The sequence below is a fragment of the Neopelma chrysocephalum genome, unplaced genomic scaffold (genome assembly GCF_003984885.1).
Source record: "Neopelma chrysocephalum unplaced genomic scaffold, ASM398488v2 Primary Assembly neopelma1_42b, whole genome shotgun sequence".
In the NCBI taxonomy this organism is placed as follows: Eukaryota; Metazoa; Chordata; class Aves; order Passeriformes; family Pipridae; genus Neopelma; species Neopelma chrysocephalum.
In genome coordinates this window covers 5673416-5689392 of record NW_020897701.1, presented here as the reverse complement: position 1 = coordinate 5689392, position 15977 = coordinate 5673416, and the positions used below count along the sequence as shown (strand labels likewise).

The following is a 15977-nucleotide window of genomic DNA, read 5'->3' as shown; positions in this document are numbered from 1 at the left end:
AGCTCTACCCATCCTACCTTTTGCCAACAGCCAGGCATTGGTAATCCATCGGGACCCTGTTTTAAGGGGAGGCAAAAAAAAAAAAAAAAAGAGTATAGTTAAGTTTGAGAGGATAGATAATCCATCAACATCTGTTAAAACAGCCAGAGGACAGAAGGTTTATGCTGCAAAAACATACGTGCACCTCTCTGCTATAAAGACTTGTTTTTCTCTAAATCATTAGAACATCTTCATCAGTTTCTTATTGCTGTTAGAGCTCAGGCTGCTTATTATTTTAAATATAATCTGTTTTATTCACAACAATCTGTATTTGAATGTACAAAGATCAATGAGAAAAAAATACCATCACTTTTATCTGGAGGGTATTGTGTTTTAAAGGCCTCTAGTACAGGCCTTATCAGGCCTCTTGCCTGATAAGACAGCAAGACTCAAAGGTGCGTAGGATCTCTTCTTTTCACTTTCAATATTAGCTTTTGAATGAAGCAGCAAAATCTTAAGGCCTGAACATACCTTAAGTGCCACAGTGGAAGAAAACATCTGCGGTGGGAGCAGGGCAGTCCAGCAGCACTGTATATTTCAGTGCTTGGACAATATGGTAATTTAATTTCTTCTTATGTGAGAGTCATTCCATTTCTTTTCTGTTGCTACTTTATCTTCACATATCTCCATGTGTCCAGTAAGATCAGGGCCAGCTATTGACCACAGTCACACTGGTTTTCAAGAACCTAATTCCAACTTAGAAAGCTATCCAGGGTTTATCCAGAGAGTTATATGGTCAGAATTAGGAGCAATATGATGTAACTAGATTATATACGAGCAGAAAAAAATCAGGCCTTGGCACTTTTTAGAACATAGAATACCAATACTTTATATGTGAATTTACATGTGAAGATAGTGGTTAATGAGGATTTTTTTAATTGCTTGCATGTAGTCTGATGGGAATGGCTTGCTGCCTAAACAAGAGACAGTGCTGCTTGCTAAGCAGCTTATTCTAGCAATTACCTATGAACAGATTATTTTTCATCCATCAATGATTGTTAGGGAATCTCCAGATATAAATGATAATACAGAGACAGAGAAATATTTTAAAATTACAAAAGCATGCTTGATTATTCTCAACAAAATATGAGATATGGTTACCATTATTTGGAAGCAAACAATATGGACTATGGAATAATTTCAAAGGACTACGTATTTATGATTAAAAACAATTGACTTCAAATTAGAAGTGCTACAGTTGAAATAAAATCTATTTAATGTAACATTCATCATAGAGAACCGTGCTTAACCACCAAACAATATCAGAACATGCAGATCAAATTTTACTATGAACAATTAAAAAGAAAATCTTCCTTGTATCTTTATGAAATGTGTATGTACTATTCATTTGGGGTTTTCTTTCTTAAATGGAAAAGAGTTCAAACTTACTTTACCATTGAATAAAAATCACTGTTGCCAGATTGGTACAAGGGAGAGGGTCAAGAAGTAGCATTTTAGTATAGGTGGGAACTTGAATTCATGCTAACATAGGGTGGGGAGTGTTGTGTGTATTCCAGGAAGGTAAGTTCCAAGGGTAGGACCATTAAATTGGAGACATTAAATAACAAAGACAGGGTTTGGGCTGCAGACTGTTATCTTCTTACAAACCTCAGGTAAGCTTTTTATTTCCAGATATGTTCGAATACTCTTTGATGAATAGGCCAGACACCAAAAATATTACTTGTGTATGGTCTGGAAGCCAAGTTCCAGCATGGCTTACTGAAAACCTTGATTTTCAGAAACGGTATTTACACCATTCTGTACATGACTCTCACTTTGGTCAAATTGTGAAAACATGCACCTAAGACTGCATGGATTTGAAAGGAAGTCCAGGGTGCAGAGTAGCTCTAGGACAGACTAGAGTGCAGAACTGAGCCAATGCAGACAAAGGGCATCAGACTTAATTAGAAGTGAACGTTGTGCTGGATTTTTGCAATGACTTGCGTTCAGGGTGAGTAAGGCAATAGGTATTTTGTGAGGAAAATAACAAACCAACAATTCTCAGGGAAAATGTAGGAAGGATACAAACTTATAAATTACTATGTGATGTGGGAGCAAACTGCTGAGAGTTAGGTTTAAGGTACCAACAGAAATGTGTGTTCTCTCACTGCGGTTATGATCTCTTGAAGCAGCTGGTTTGTTCATGCACATGCATGTGTTACGTGAATAATGTAAAGTCAGCTCAGAAAAACATTACTTTACATTGAGAATGGCTGACCACAAACAAAGGAATTGCATGCAGGGTTGGTAGGAAAGAGAAATACTGTACCAATTGGCAAGGGGCATCCAGCCCATCCAGGCCAGGTTGGCCTGGCTCCCCTTTTTCCCCCTTAATTCCACGGAATCCCTGTTTGTAAAGATTAACTTGCAATGTTACTGTCAAGGAAATGCCTTCAGTATTGACTTAAATGGAGTGAACAAATAACAATAGAGAGGTAAGAGGAGCAAGCCGACTGTCGTAGTGTGATTTAAACCTGTGGGGCACTGACATCCCAAATTTGGTTCCTTCTCAAACAGTTTGGCAGAAATAATGAAAAAAACCACCACCGAACCTCCCAAATTTAGCCCGAAGGTCTTAAGTCTGGTGCTTTAAACCAATTTAGGAGCTTGACAAACGGAGTCTGCTCCAGAATTTGTCAGAACTTGAGTTAAAGCTGTGTTAACAAAGGGCTACAGGTTCAACAGTAGCTGGTGCTTGTTCCTCTCTCCTCATTTCTTATTCCATCAGTTTACAGCAGGATGATCGATCTTCCAATACATAAGTGAGACGTACCAATGGGCAAGGTGCATCTAATCCAGGAGCACCCTGTTCTCCTTTCTCCCCTTTAGGCCCCTTTTTGCCTTTCTTTCCCTTTTCCCCCTGTGGATACAATGGTTTGGATAAAACAAGTTTCATTCTTTTGAAAAAAAATTAAAGAAAGATTGGTTTTAAAGTTTGGGTTTTTTCTTTTTAAGCCAATGGAGAGCTGAAAGGACACTTACCACTGTGTTCTGGTTTGGGTTGTGCATTATGTGGAAAAATAAATTATATGATCACAAGCAAGAACTGCAATCAATCTGTATTAGTTTGTGCTGGTATTTCATATCAGTATTATGAATGTTTTGAAACCTAGAACAGGGCTTGAAAAAATTGATTTCTTGAGACAGAGGCAAACCTGCAAAATCCCCCAATCCACAGTCCAAAAGAAGATGTCTCCTATTTGGTCTAAGTGATAGCACTGAAGTGCACATGCACACAAACCTGAATTTGTTAGCTTCCCTAGAGAATTTGCCACTAGTCAGAAGGAACTTTGCAAGAGTGGAATTCATCAGCACAGTCTTTTGAAAAAAGACCTGTGGCACAGATGCTTCACAGGGATGGCTAGTCTCTCACTCAGTTCCATCAGCTTCCATGGTGTCATGTCAAGGGTGAACTTGGCCCAGAGCATCCTTTGGTGAACTGACCTTTTGCACTCTGGTAACAGTGTTTGGAACAAATCCTGTGGCCACAGAAACCCACTGATATCACTGAGGGTGCACTCCTGTCACTCCCAATACAACATGACCATTTCAAACCCTGCTACAGGAATCAAAACATCCAAACTGCTTGATGGAGAGGTGCTATGACACTTCCAATGATTTCATATTGTCTTGGTATCAGAAAGTAATCAGAAGTGATAATTATTCTTTATTTAAATATTTCAACATTCAAATATTCCCTCTACTGCAGGCAATGTTTCATCTACTTATTTTAACAAGATTCAGTCCTTTGATTTCACACTGAGTTTTCTTTTTAAATGTGAAACTTCCAATGCTTTAATTCTGATGGAAATGATTGATTACCCTCAGCAAAGCTACCTGCAAAGATGACCTCACCTTCAAGCAGTATAAGAGGTTTAGAGAGTTCATTTTATAATTGATTTCACACCAATTGATCACAATGGTAAATGAGTTTCAGGTTTGCTCTCAATTTCACAAAAATCAAAAAGGATCAGTTAAAAAAATTAACAAATTGGACTAGGATTGTAAAAAATGGGATAGGAAGGATGAGTAAACCAGGAATATCACAAAGAAATGGGAAAAATAGTCATAGGAAAATTAGTATGACATTGGAGAACCAGCAAGCGAGGTTGTGGCTATTGGGAGGATTTCATTGGTGAGGAAAAGGGTAAAAAAGACAGAGGAATTGTAAGGAATGAGGGTAGAAGGAGAAGGAAGGAATGCCCCTTTGGAAAAACAGACAGATTTAGGTGAAGCATAGTAAACAGACATTTAACTTGGTCCACACCAGTACAGAAAGACTTAATCTATTAACAAGAGATAAAACCCATTTTTACACATAAAAAAATAATTATATAAATCAGATTTTAAAAAGGAAGGAAAGCACATTAGTCATTTAATATCATAACATATTTGACATATTTAAATGGAAAAAACTGTTTCATGAACAACACATACTGCATTCATGTCATAATAGAAGCAAAGTTACTTGTCTATCTTTTCTGTGTGCCAAAAAGTCACAGGATAATATTTGGGAAAACAGCAACCCAAACATTACCCTTCTTTATCAAATGATAAGATTATGATGTAAAAGAAATCTTCACGAGACAAGAACTGTAAATTTGCTAAGTTTCCATCTTAAACCCAGACAGACAGCAACATAGCAGAGAAACCCAACAGTTTCAAGGTCAATTCCCATGTTTTTTGTTCTCAGTGTAACACCAATATATTTGCAGTGAATGTATGCAAGCACAAAGCATGGACATAGTCCAAAAAAGATTCTGAAAATGGACTGTACAGTTTGGTTTCTGACTCTTTTTCTATTCTTTAAGATTTGCATTTCTTTAACTTGTGGTGTTACAAGTCAGCAGATAACTATTTAAACTTCTGGTTTTGCAGGACAGATCTATGATCTTATTCAAAGCAACGCAGCAGTCATCTGTGCAGACAATAGTCTGAATTTCCTGAGTACTTTACTACTGTTTCCACAAGACTGAGTTATTTCTTTTTAATCTTTACTCCTTGTCCTCAAGTACAGAGGCCCACAGGAGACATGGAAAATCTACATCTGATGAAGATAAAAAAACCCTTCCTTTCTGCTCTTCCTCAGTGCCTGGAGAAATACAAAGTTGTGGCACTTCTGCAACACCGTTCTGGTTGGAAGAACCTCCAATCCTCATGTGTACAGATTTTAATCAATGCAGAGTGTAGGGGAAAAGGATAATGCCTTTTCATTCTCTTTTCAGACACATCATACTCTTCTGTCAAAATTTATAACAACAGACACAACTGTGCATTTGGGACCAGGGGCCCCTTCCGTCCATCTCCCCACAACACAAATCCTAACTTTTCTTAAAAGTTATTCCTTTTTAAAAGAATTTTTTTCCTATCCATACAACGAAAATACAAAATCAATTGTACAAATCTTTATCGTGACGAGTGCTCCTGGACTATAATTTTACATGAGTAATTACAGCTAGAAGGCTTTTAAAAATATTATTACAGCCAAGTCAAGTGGACATTATAATGCAAACACTAACTTGCTTTCACTGTAGCAGAACTGCTGATGGGCTAAAATAAAAACAGCAGTCCAAGTCTCACCTCAAACTGAAGAAGTAAAGATTTATTCCCTGCATATCTATGAAAAAAATAATGTAATGGGTTCTCTTTAGAATGTTAGTAATGATACATATTTTTCAAGTGCAATTTGAGTTAAGTTTCTTAACTAGAAACTCATTAATCTCAATTTTGTGATGTCAGTCCAACAGCCAATACTGTAAGAAACATTAAAAACCCAAGAAATTATAAGCTGGATGCTTAACTGGTAAGCTGGTTTATCTCTATTGAAATGGGTGCTGTTACACCAATTTGGTCATCGATAATTAGTAATTTACACAAGGAAAAACACCGAGAAAATTTGTTATAATAAAAGCTTTGATTTATTGCATTATTTTGTGTCTTTTGAGAGTCAGCCTTTCATTTGGAAAAAGAACTATTGATGCAGCTAAAGTAATTTTGGTGAAATCAGTTTACTTACATGACACAAATATTCCCCAGTTTCTGAAAAAAATTAGTTAAAATAGCAATAGAAGTCTCCTTCACAGAACTTTCAGCCATATCTTCCCAGACTTTTCACTGGGAAAGAACTTCCTTTGCCTTCTAATTTTATTTGAATATTCTCAGAGTTTTTAAGGCAGATATTCCACCTCCATTTTCACTCTACAGACATCCTGGCAATCCTGTTAATCTGAAAGTCCACAAAATAATGTGGGTTTTGAAACGTCTGTCAGACTAACTTTATTCCAAGCATTCTCCTCAGGAAACAGGCTTTGCCTTTTCCTGAATTTTTAGGGGGATGGAGGAGTAGATTTCCTAGGTGATGTGTCCTGCGGCTCATGAGAACAAGTTGCCACAGACAGCCTAAATCACAACTGCACTCCGAAAAGGACCTACCTAGCTGTGCCTGTGGCAGTACACAATTCCCACACACAATTCCCTCACTCTCTTGCAACTGAAGTCCTGTGTTTGACCGATAGAGTCAGTCTCTGGGAATAACAGACTAATATCCAAAACCAGCATGCTGGACTAAGGGACATTAAAACACTTATACATCCCAAGCGCAAGAATCTCAGCTGTTCCATTTTCATATCATATCATATTTGTATAAGTGAACTTTTTACCAGCTTTCCATTTTTAATTCCAGAGATGATCTGGGGGCTCTAATGGCTGGATTTTGTCTCCCTGTCTCTAGCTGACCAGATTCTGCAGTGCTCCATGGGCAGTCGTTCAGCCACCTTCCCTGGGCACACTGTCCCAGTGCCATGCTGCCCTCCATGTGAACAAGGTTTTCCTAACTGCCAGTCTGAACCTCTCAGGAGCAGCTTCTGGTCCTGTGTTTCACCACTTGCCATTACCCAGAAGAGTTTTGCTCCATCATCTTTGTATCTCCCCTTTAAAGTAGTTTGGCCTCCTCGTTGTCACACTAAGCCAGTCCACCTCCTTCAACCTCTTATATGGGTTGTGTTTGCCCCAGAGTTCTGCCAGCTTGGTAGCCTTCTTACTCTCCACTTTCTCAAGTTTTTCTTGAACTGGGAGGCTCAAAAGGCCATCTGCTGTATTCAAGCAAGCTCACTGGGATTGATCAGAGAGGTGTAATAACTTATTTTTGTCTTCTGGACACAACCCTTCTAATGTATCTCAGTATGAGAAGACACTGTTAAGCTCATTCGATTTGGCACCTCCTATAACTGCCACTTAGCACAAGCTGGCCATCCTGCCAGTCACCTCTCAGAGCTGGCAGTTATCAGTTACACCTTTCTACCAATAACTGCTCTCAAAAGAGAACAGCTGTTCACTTGTGACAGACCTGTGATCTCTGAGAACAGCAAGAGCTCACCGTTCATTGTGATTACTCCATCAGGTCAGACACTGCCTTTATAATACTCATGGACCACCTGCTTAAGCAACAGTTCTGCAAAATCAGTACTTTACCAGTGATCTCTGAGCTTGAGATAAGCAATATAACAAGGGAGAGAAGGGAAGGATATATTTCACAGTACCCTTTTCAATACATTCTTGGGAAGTGCTTTGCCTGACAGTATTAAGAAACAGAGATGAACTCCTACACCCAGTGACTGTTTAACCCTGCATCTTGTTTGGGACACCATGATGGGAAATGGACCTAGCATAACCCTGTACATGTCAGCTAGACAAAAACAGCTGTAGGAAAAAATTGACCTAGAAAAATTGCCTGCTGTGTGTGTGGATTTTAATATTAAGTGGCTTGACGTGAGTTCTAATTCAGCATTTCAGCAACTGGGCTCTGTGTTGGATAGAAATGGGAGAGATTTGCTTGTGATCTTTCTCTGCACACCTTAAGTCCTGAATTGCTTTTCACTAAACATATTTCCAAGTCACTGTGTCTGGACACTGAAAATGAAGTTAGGCTTTTTCTGTTAACTTCACTGTCTAGTTGGTTTATCAGAATGTAGAGTATATGATTTAATTTCAATCCACAAGTATCACAAAGTACTTAACTGTACATCAGACATTGCCAAAAATAAAAATTCAAACAGTTCCTGTCTTATCCATTTGGTGTGGGACAGGTAGCATGTGTACAGGCATGGTACACTAGGATAAACTGCCAGGGAACAGAGCTGGGCTCTTCAGTATAAAATTACTACCAGAATGACTAATGTCAGGATTTTCAACAAGAGTAGGAGGGATTGGAGAAAATGAGCCTAAAATAAAAAGCTGTACTTCGGGACATGTTGATATTACTATTTCTGTGCATACATTTTTGTGGTTTTTCATGATTTTGCTTAGAATGTATCTGAGATCGGCCTTTTGGCACACAGTAAAAACAAAGATAAGTTTTAATGGGACAATTTAGAGCATAAAGACAGCACAACTGACTAGGCTGGGCAATCAAACAACAGTTAATAACACTGTGGTCACCTTTTCTCCCTTTTCTCCTATATCACCCTTTTCTCCTCGAGGACCAGGGAAACCCTACGAAAACAAAAGGGACAAAGACAGGTTCATTTTTATTCACATGCAGGTTAAGTTTTCAAATATTCTTGGAAAGCATAAAAAGATTATTTCACTACATGCTATATATATATATATTTGTGGACGCATACATAGACATGAGCATGAGAGACAAGTAAATCCAAGAGTTTAGTAGAGGCAATTTGCCAGCTACAGAAAGAAATCATACCACTCAAAATGGCAACAGTCCATGCTAGCATATGTATGTTCTGAAAAAGACTCCTTCAAGTTAGGGATTTCAGTATAGAACCAGAGGAAAAGGCTTACTGAAAGCCTTTTTTAGCATGCCAAAGAATGAGATTATGCTGTGAAATGTATCCATTACAGGTTATGGAATTATTATTCTCTTTAATTAGAATAAATTTACTTAACTGAGCATCAGTGACTCTTTGTTCTTCTACAAATGAGTCACAAGCCTGAATATTTTCTTAGCAAGCACAGTTTTTCAGCGTACTGACATCCAAACGACCAACTACCGATATTACTAAGCACTACATCCGGTGGTGTCTGTCGATAAGGGCTGTATATCACACAATCTTTGTCCTCTTTTATCACAGAGAAAGAGCAAATGCAGCATTTAGCACACTCTGTATGTACTGCATGCACACTAAATAGAAACAAAGGTGTTATGCTCCATAAGCTATTTCTTGGAAGACGCTTACCGACCATTGAGAGCACACTGGTCACAGATATTACTTACGTCAAGGCCAGGCTCGCCATCTTTGCCCTGCCAAAGAACCACATAAACTGCATTAACATCCTAATCCGTGGTACCGACAGCCGGCTTGAGGCCCAGCTTCTGTGCCCCCTCTGCACAGTGACACCCCACGTTGCTGAGGCTGTACACACAGCACTGCTGTCAGTGAAGGACACTGCTGTCAGTGTTTAACATTTCCAGGAACTGATAACTTGACTGTAAAATTTTGCTTGACTGTAAAATTTTGTTTGTAGGCAGATTCCAGGACTAATCTAAAAATACAGAAAAGCCTATAATTTTTTAATTTTATTTTTAGTTCACAGGAAGGGGAAACAGAAATTGGAATTTTTTTTTTTCCTATTTAATTCACAAAAGTGACCCTCAGATAAAAATGCATGGCAAGCTAATTTAACACTTCATGGAGCCTGAAAACTGTCTCTAGTTACTGACTCCTGATCCAATTAAATGGATCTAATTAAACCATAGGTCTGTATTCCAGCTTAAATTAGTTAATCAAGCAGATTAGACTGGAGAGGGTATGGAAACATTGCAAGTCTCTTGGAAAGGCTGGTTGTTCCTAGCCAAGCATATTTATATGGCTTCTCTTGCATGAAAGTACAGAAAAGACATATGTACATGTACACACCTGACCCAGTCATTAGCTGTGTAAACACAGTAAGTCAGCTGATTTTATTGGGGATATCCTTGTTAAGTCAAAGGAAGTTCCCTCTCATATTTTAGAAATGGATAATATAATTTAAATGGTTGATTTAAAGCATACCACTTCCACCTACAAATGGGCCACAATGAATTTCTCATCCTGCTTCTGGCACAGAAATTAAAACAAAACAGGTCTCTGAAGTGTCAAACAAAACGGAAATATAATGGCGAAGTAGCCTTGCAGTATGGAAATCCAAGCAGCTTATTGACATTAGGAAATTCACAACTTTCCGCAGTTCATCCTGAACTCCTGGCATTCTCACATGGTCCCTGGGCAGCTGATGTCCACAAGCTGCTGAAACAGGAGTACATGCATTCTGGATTTCCTCTCTCTTTCTGGTTCATATCAGATCTGTTTCGTTACGTGCATGGGTAGGAATCTAAGTCTGTGATACAGACCATTGACCTTGCACTGTCAGGGTTTATTATCTAACTTCGTCTTTTCCAACTAATTCTATTGCTAGGTGAAAAGCAGCCATAAAGCACAGAAAGTTTAATCAAGGACTGATGAAAAGTGCAGTGTGTACAAACTCTATGCAACTTACAGGCAAGCCGTATGGTCCTCTGGGTCCAGGGTCACCTACAGTCCCCTTTTCACCCTAAGAAAAGATTACACAACAAGCAAACAAAAACACTGTCTATCTTAGAAATTATCTCTACCAAGTGCTTTAGGTTAAAGTTTATACATTCCTAAATATTTTGAGTGAAAAATATCCAAACTCATTTATTTTTATTAAATGCTTAAGGGGCAAAGAGAGGGTGTGTGTTACTTTCTAGGCAAAATAGCTCTTAAGGTGTATGATATTACATTCATTTTTAAATATATTAGTAACTGAAAATATTTTTCAAACCAAACTTGCACCAATGTCAATTTTAAGGTTGTAACAACTGCAACATTGCTCTCAGTAAAAATCTAATGTTGTAATGAAAACTAAGGATATACAGTATCAAGCTTCAACACAGCAGCTGAGATGTGACATAGTGACAGGCAAAAATGTCAGTCAAAGCTTGTATTTAAGTAGGCAATGCTATTAACAGTGACATTGTGAAGATTATCCTATGGACTGTACTGTGTTGCTAAATGCTCTACTGAATTCTAGATTAGTGATGTAAATACAAGAAAGTACAGAGATGACTCCAGAAGTTTGATCTCATTCTGCACTAAAATCCATGGAAAACTTACCAGACGGCGGCTACCAAAATCATTTTGTAAGCTTAATATAGGGCAAACTTTTCCAAATGAAGTGAGATTTCAAGATGACAAATTTCAGGCTGACAGTAGTAATCACCTTTGCTCTCTGATTGTTCTTTATCAAGATTGTCATGAAGTCAAACTTCCCAAGTCAGCAGCATTACCCAGGTAACTTCAAGCACAGATCCCTGTGAGCCTGTTAGGGAGTCAGGGCTGATACGAAGGTGGGGGCAGCAGTCTCGTTTCAGACTGTGGTGTTCTTTCTTCTGAATAAAATCCATCAGAAGAGCCATACTCTCTCTTGAGCATTAAACTGCTACAAGTATTGATAAAATAAGAAAAAAAAAATCCTGACCACCTCGAGTTTTCAAGGCTCCTACTCTGTATTTGTTAAGCAGGGTGAGACGGATCCCTTCTTCACCCCCTTTCCTGAACCTAACCTAATGCAAGGCTTCGTGCAAGGCTCCTGGCACGCGGAAGTGCTGTATTTCATCCTAGCACTTGCTGCATTATGTTCTTGGGATAATTCTCTGTAAATAATCCTCTGGGTTATTTACTAATTATTATTAATTGATTAATGAGTCTATTATTAAGAGCACAAGACATAGATGTAGATGTGTACCTAATTAATAGTGGTGATCATTGACACAGCTAAGTCCTTGGCACAGTTCTGAAAATGAGCTGCTGAGTCTAAATTTCATTGACTGAATTATACAAAAAAGCAGGCACCAGAAAAAAATTAATCTGAACCTGTGGTTGAATCATCACAGCAATAAGGAGTTTGTCAGAGTAACTGACATTTGACCTGTTTTAAATATTTCATATTTTATTTAGGTGGACATTTACTTTAGTCTAGTGGTGATTAGATGTGCAATGTCTGATCTTTCTGGATTCTATTATTCCCCAGCTATTTCTGAGCGGCACTTAGGCTGGATGCCCTTGCAGAACAATAGGAGGTATTGGGAAGTAACAGCTGATTTTCAAAACAACAAATTCCTTGCAGCTTTAAAGCTTTCTGCTAACAAGAAAATAACATGCTGACCTACGTATGTAACAGCTACAAAACTTTTTGATCAATACTTGAAATACGTCAAGACTAGTTAAGTATCTTTTTTTTAAAGAAATCTTCAACAGCAAACATGACTGCACAAAGTCCTCTTCAGATATGCTAAACATATGGTAGACATAAAGATACTGAATGTATCAGTCTAGGAAATAATCTCATATGTTATGTAAGAATATATTTGAAGAAGTGTAACTCAGAATTTTTTGCCTCCAACACAAAGCACATGATGAAATGTGTCTGGAATATCAGATGAGGTCCTGAATGTTTATGGATTATATAAGATTGATGGACTGTCATGAGTATATTGCCCTCAATCATCCTGATAAAGCATTTCCTTCAGAGAAGCAGATATTTGCAAACTTCAAGAAGGTTTTTAATATTTTTTGTAAGACAATCCATCAGTGTCCAAAGAATAGAAACCATAGTCTATGTTTTTGCCTCTTATTTCACTTCCGTCTCCTGAATCACGGATGAATGTGAATTACCATCTGTATGACTAAAGCTGAATAATTAGTGTCTCCTTTAAGATAGATAGGGAGATTTTATAACACTGCCATAGTGAGAAACATTTTAACCAAATTAAAGAGAATGCACCTTCCTTGCTAGTACAAAACGGGTGTAGTGATGAAAGTGTTGCACAGGCTACACATCAGAAAGCTAAAATCAAGCTCAAAAACAGGTCTTTGACATCAAGGAAAAAAATAAAATAAAAAAAGGAAAATAGGGAAATGTGCATTTCCAGCTTTCAGATCCTTTAGATGGTCAAAAAGTTGGATACACACTATGCCTGTCACTACCATTCAGGCTTACATGTCCCCTTTCAGTAGTAGTAGTTTAAGATGTCTATCTGTTTTCCAGTGTTCTCTATTTTCTCTCAAGATGGTTTGAGAGAGATTAATCAGTACACAGATTAAGAGGCCTATTATGATCAATTCCTCCATTTAATAAAGATGGTCTCAGTAAAATCTCCCTAAGCACCTAGCAAAATGGTATTTCCAATAGCTGAAGAATTTAATAAGGACTGTAAGACACCAGCCTAATAAATTATGTTAATTCACAGTATTAATTACCATTTTGGTCTACTAAAAGAAATGCAGAAAATCACATTATAGTGTCATGCATGACTTTCTTAGTCTACCTTCTCACCATCTAAACAAATTTTGTATAAAGACAATATGATGTTTTCTATTTTAATTAAATAGCTAAATTGAAAACCAACCACCCCACTCTAATTTGCACAACAGTCTATTCTACTTCAGAGTAGTGATTCAGCACTGCCTTGAATGCAGCCTGTCCAACAATGAATCCACGATTATTCTGTAGAATAACCCTAATGCCCTTCTAGATTAATACTGGCCCAAGGTTTTTCTTGTCAGTACAACAAAATGTGGACCTATCCAGCACTAGTGAGCAGTGGCACTATGCACTATTTTTAATTGAAAAGTAAAGTCTGAAATCTGCAGGCAAAAATGTTTTCCTTCTGCTTTCACATAAACAAGTTCAAGAGTTGCAAATGCAAGTTGTAAAATTGTATTGAAAACGCATCATTTGTTATTTAGGTAATAAGACGTCTATCAACGCCAGGCACCTGTTACATAACTATGCTACAAACAACTCCTCCCAAATGGTACTGAATAATTAAATGAACAATTACAGCAATAATCTTGCTAGTTGATTGCTTGGGAAAAAACCTTCCATCTGTCTTGTGAACTTCCTCCTATTCATTTAGCTACACAGAAAATTGTGGGTGTGCAGGAATTTCTTGCACACCTCAGTCTCCATATTTTTGCAAATCTCTCCCTCTGTGCTCACGCAATTATTGAACTGATTTACATCGCAGCCATTCCTACCCCCTTTGTAACTACTATTTGTCAACAGCCACAGTAGGGCTGATTCTAGATCCAGATGTATGACTTCTTATGACTGCACACTCTCACAAGAAAAAATATTAATAGTTATTTTCCACAGACTAGAAGAATAGTTTATATTATAGCACATTGTTTTTCAAAGACATTTCAACTGGTAGTATGTGTGCATATCCTTTAACATAAAAGCTCATAATGCAAGAATAAAATGCTATTTTTATATACTTCTACATGCATATCTCATCTAAATTATTTACTGAAGATCAGAGGATGATGTTCAACTATCTTTTTGCAGAGGTGATTGAAGAAATAGCCGAAAAAAAAGATAATTGAACCTGTAATCCCCTAGAAAAATTCTAGGGGATTAGAAATTCCCAAGTCCTTCAGATAGTTAACTAACTTGAGTAGTAACTACAGTCTACTGTTCCTACTTTGGACTATGCTGCATGTCTTGAATTTATTTCTCAGTACACGGCTCTGTAAAAATGAATCATACCTTTCTCAGACGTATTGCTGTTGAAGCTAACTGGACCTCTGCCATGTGGCTGTGTCCTTAATACAGCAAGTCTGAAGTTGCTTTAGCACAGTTGTTTTGTCAAAGTGAGAAAGTCAAAGAGACAAAATTCTGGACTGGCAACCTCCTGGAGGTTTTAGTTAGTATGAGGTATCATCTTCTGGTTTGTTGTATATGTTGATGGTTGTATTGTTAAAGGTGACAGGCTCACACTTAAAGATAAAGAGTTCCTATCCTATTTTCACTGTAGAAAATTTATTGTGAATATTTCAAACGAAAAAGGAGGGCTCCTATCTTCTAAGCTTAAAAAAAAAAGGAAGAAAATTTTAAATTTTACAGAGCTTGGAGACTCTTTTCCTGGATAAAAACAGTTAACTGCATACAGGAGAGAAATACTCTTCTTTTTTTTTGCCATTGCATTCTTGTGTAATCAGATCACACTATATTTTGTCCCAGTATATTCTTTCAATTTACACAAAATAATGAAACCAACAAAAATTAGGTTCTGTGTGGTACTGTGAACTTGAAAGTGCTGTCAATTTCTTACTGATTAGTCATTTCAAAATACCAGGTCCTCTGAAGTTAATGAGTTACAATGTCAACTCTTAAACAGATAAATGCACGTGTAACTAGAACGCATATAGTTTTGGGCTGATCTTACATGGATGAGATACTGTTGTGTTTAGCAACATCTAAACATAAATAAAGGTAAAATATAAGTACCCATATCAGATTTTTCCATTGTGGCAGTCACTTTGTGAAGAGAAGCACACAGAACATATACTTACTCTGTCTCCTTTAGGACCTGCAGGGCCATGGGGACCAACTGAGCCATCTATACCCTGCAAAAGGAAACAAAGAGGGTAAGAGCAAAGTCTTGTTCTTGCAACTCTTTAGTTTTAATAGCTGTCTTCTAGCCAAGAACTAACAAGGAATCAGTCTTCACTGGCTGAAAATTCAAACTTAATTGTGGTGGGACCTAGCTGAACAAATCCATTTGGCTTTCAAAACTCCACCTATAACCTCTCCTGTTATGAGGTAAACCATCCTTCTAGTCAGATCCCTAACCTTAATCCCTAACCCTACTCAAGAAAATAAACAACCCAACCAAGGCAGCTGCCCAACCAAAAATCAAAACTAAACCGCCTTTCTAATGTTCAGAACTCCTTCTACAGAGAATTACACTATCCTTCCCACACGTCTTGCCCTAAGAGTCTGTCTGAAGCCCCCTCTAATACAGCATGGAAAATGCCTGCAGCATTTGGCCTTCCTTCCTCCGTGCAGTGTGTGAGCATGGCTGGCAGAGCCCCTGGGAAGGACATGGACTCAGTAACGAAGAGTGACACAGAAAGACA

General features: G+C 37.8%; 1 protein-coding gene across 1 annotated transcript in view; it reads right to left on the bottom strand.

The window, feature by feature from the left end:
- The window catches only part of LOC113964601 (collagen alpha-1(XXV) chain), a 155942-nt gene that overhangs the window by 6612 nt on the left and 133353 nt on the right, over positions 1 to 15977 (bottom strand). The window contains exons 29-34 of the mRNA XM_027677054.1: positions 15411 to 15464; positions 10531 to 10584; positions 9269 to 9295; positions 8476 to 8529; positions 2309 to 2386; positions 18 to 56 (exon numbers count right to left, since the gene is read on the bottom strand). Coding sequence (XP_027532855.1) covers positions 18 to 56; positions 2309 to 2386; positions 8476 to 8529; positions 9269 to 9295; positions 10531 to 10584; positions 15411 to 15464 — 306 coding nt within the window. The remainder of the gene's footprint in view (positions 1 to 17; positions 57 to 2308; positions 2387 to 8475; positions 8530 to 9268; positions 9296 to 10530; positions 10585 to 15410; positions 15465 to 15977) is intronic.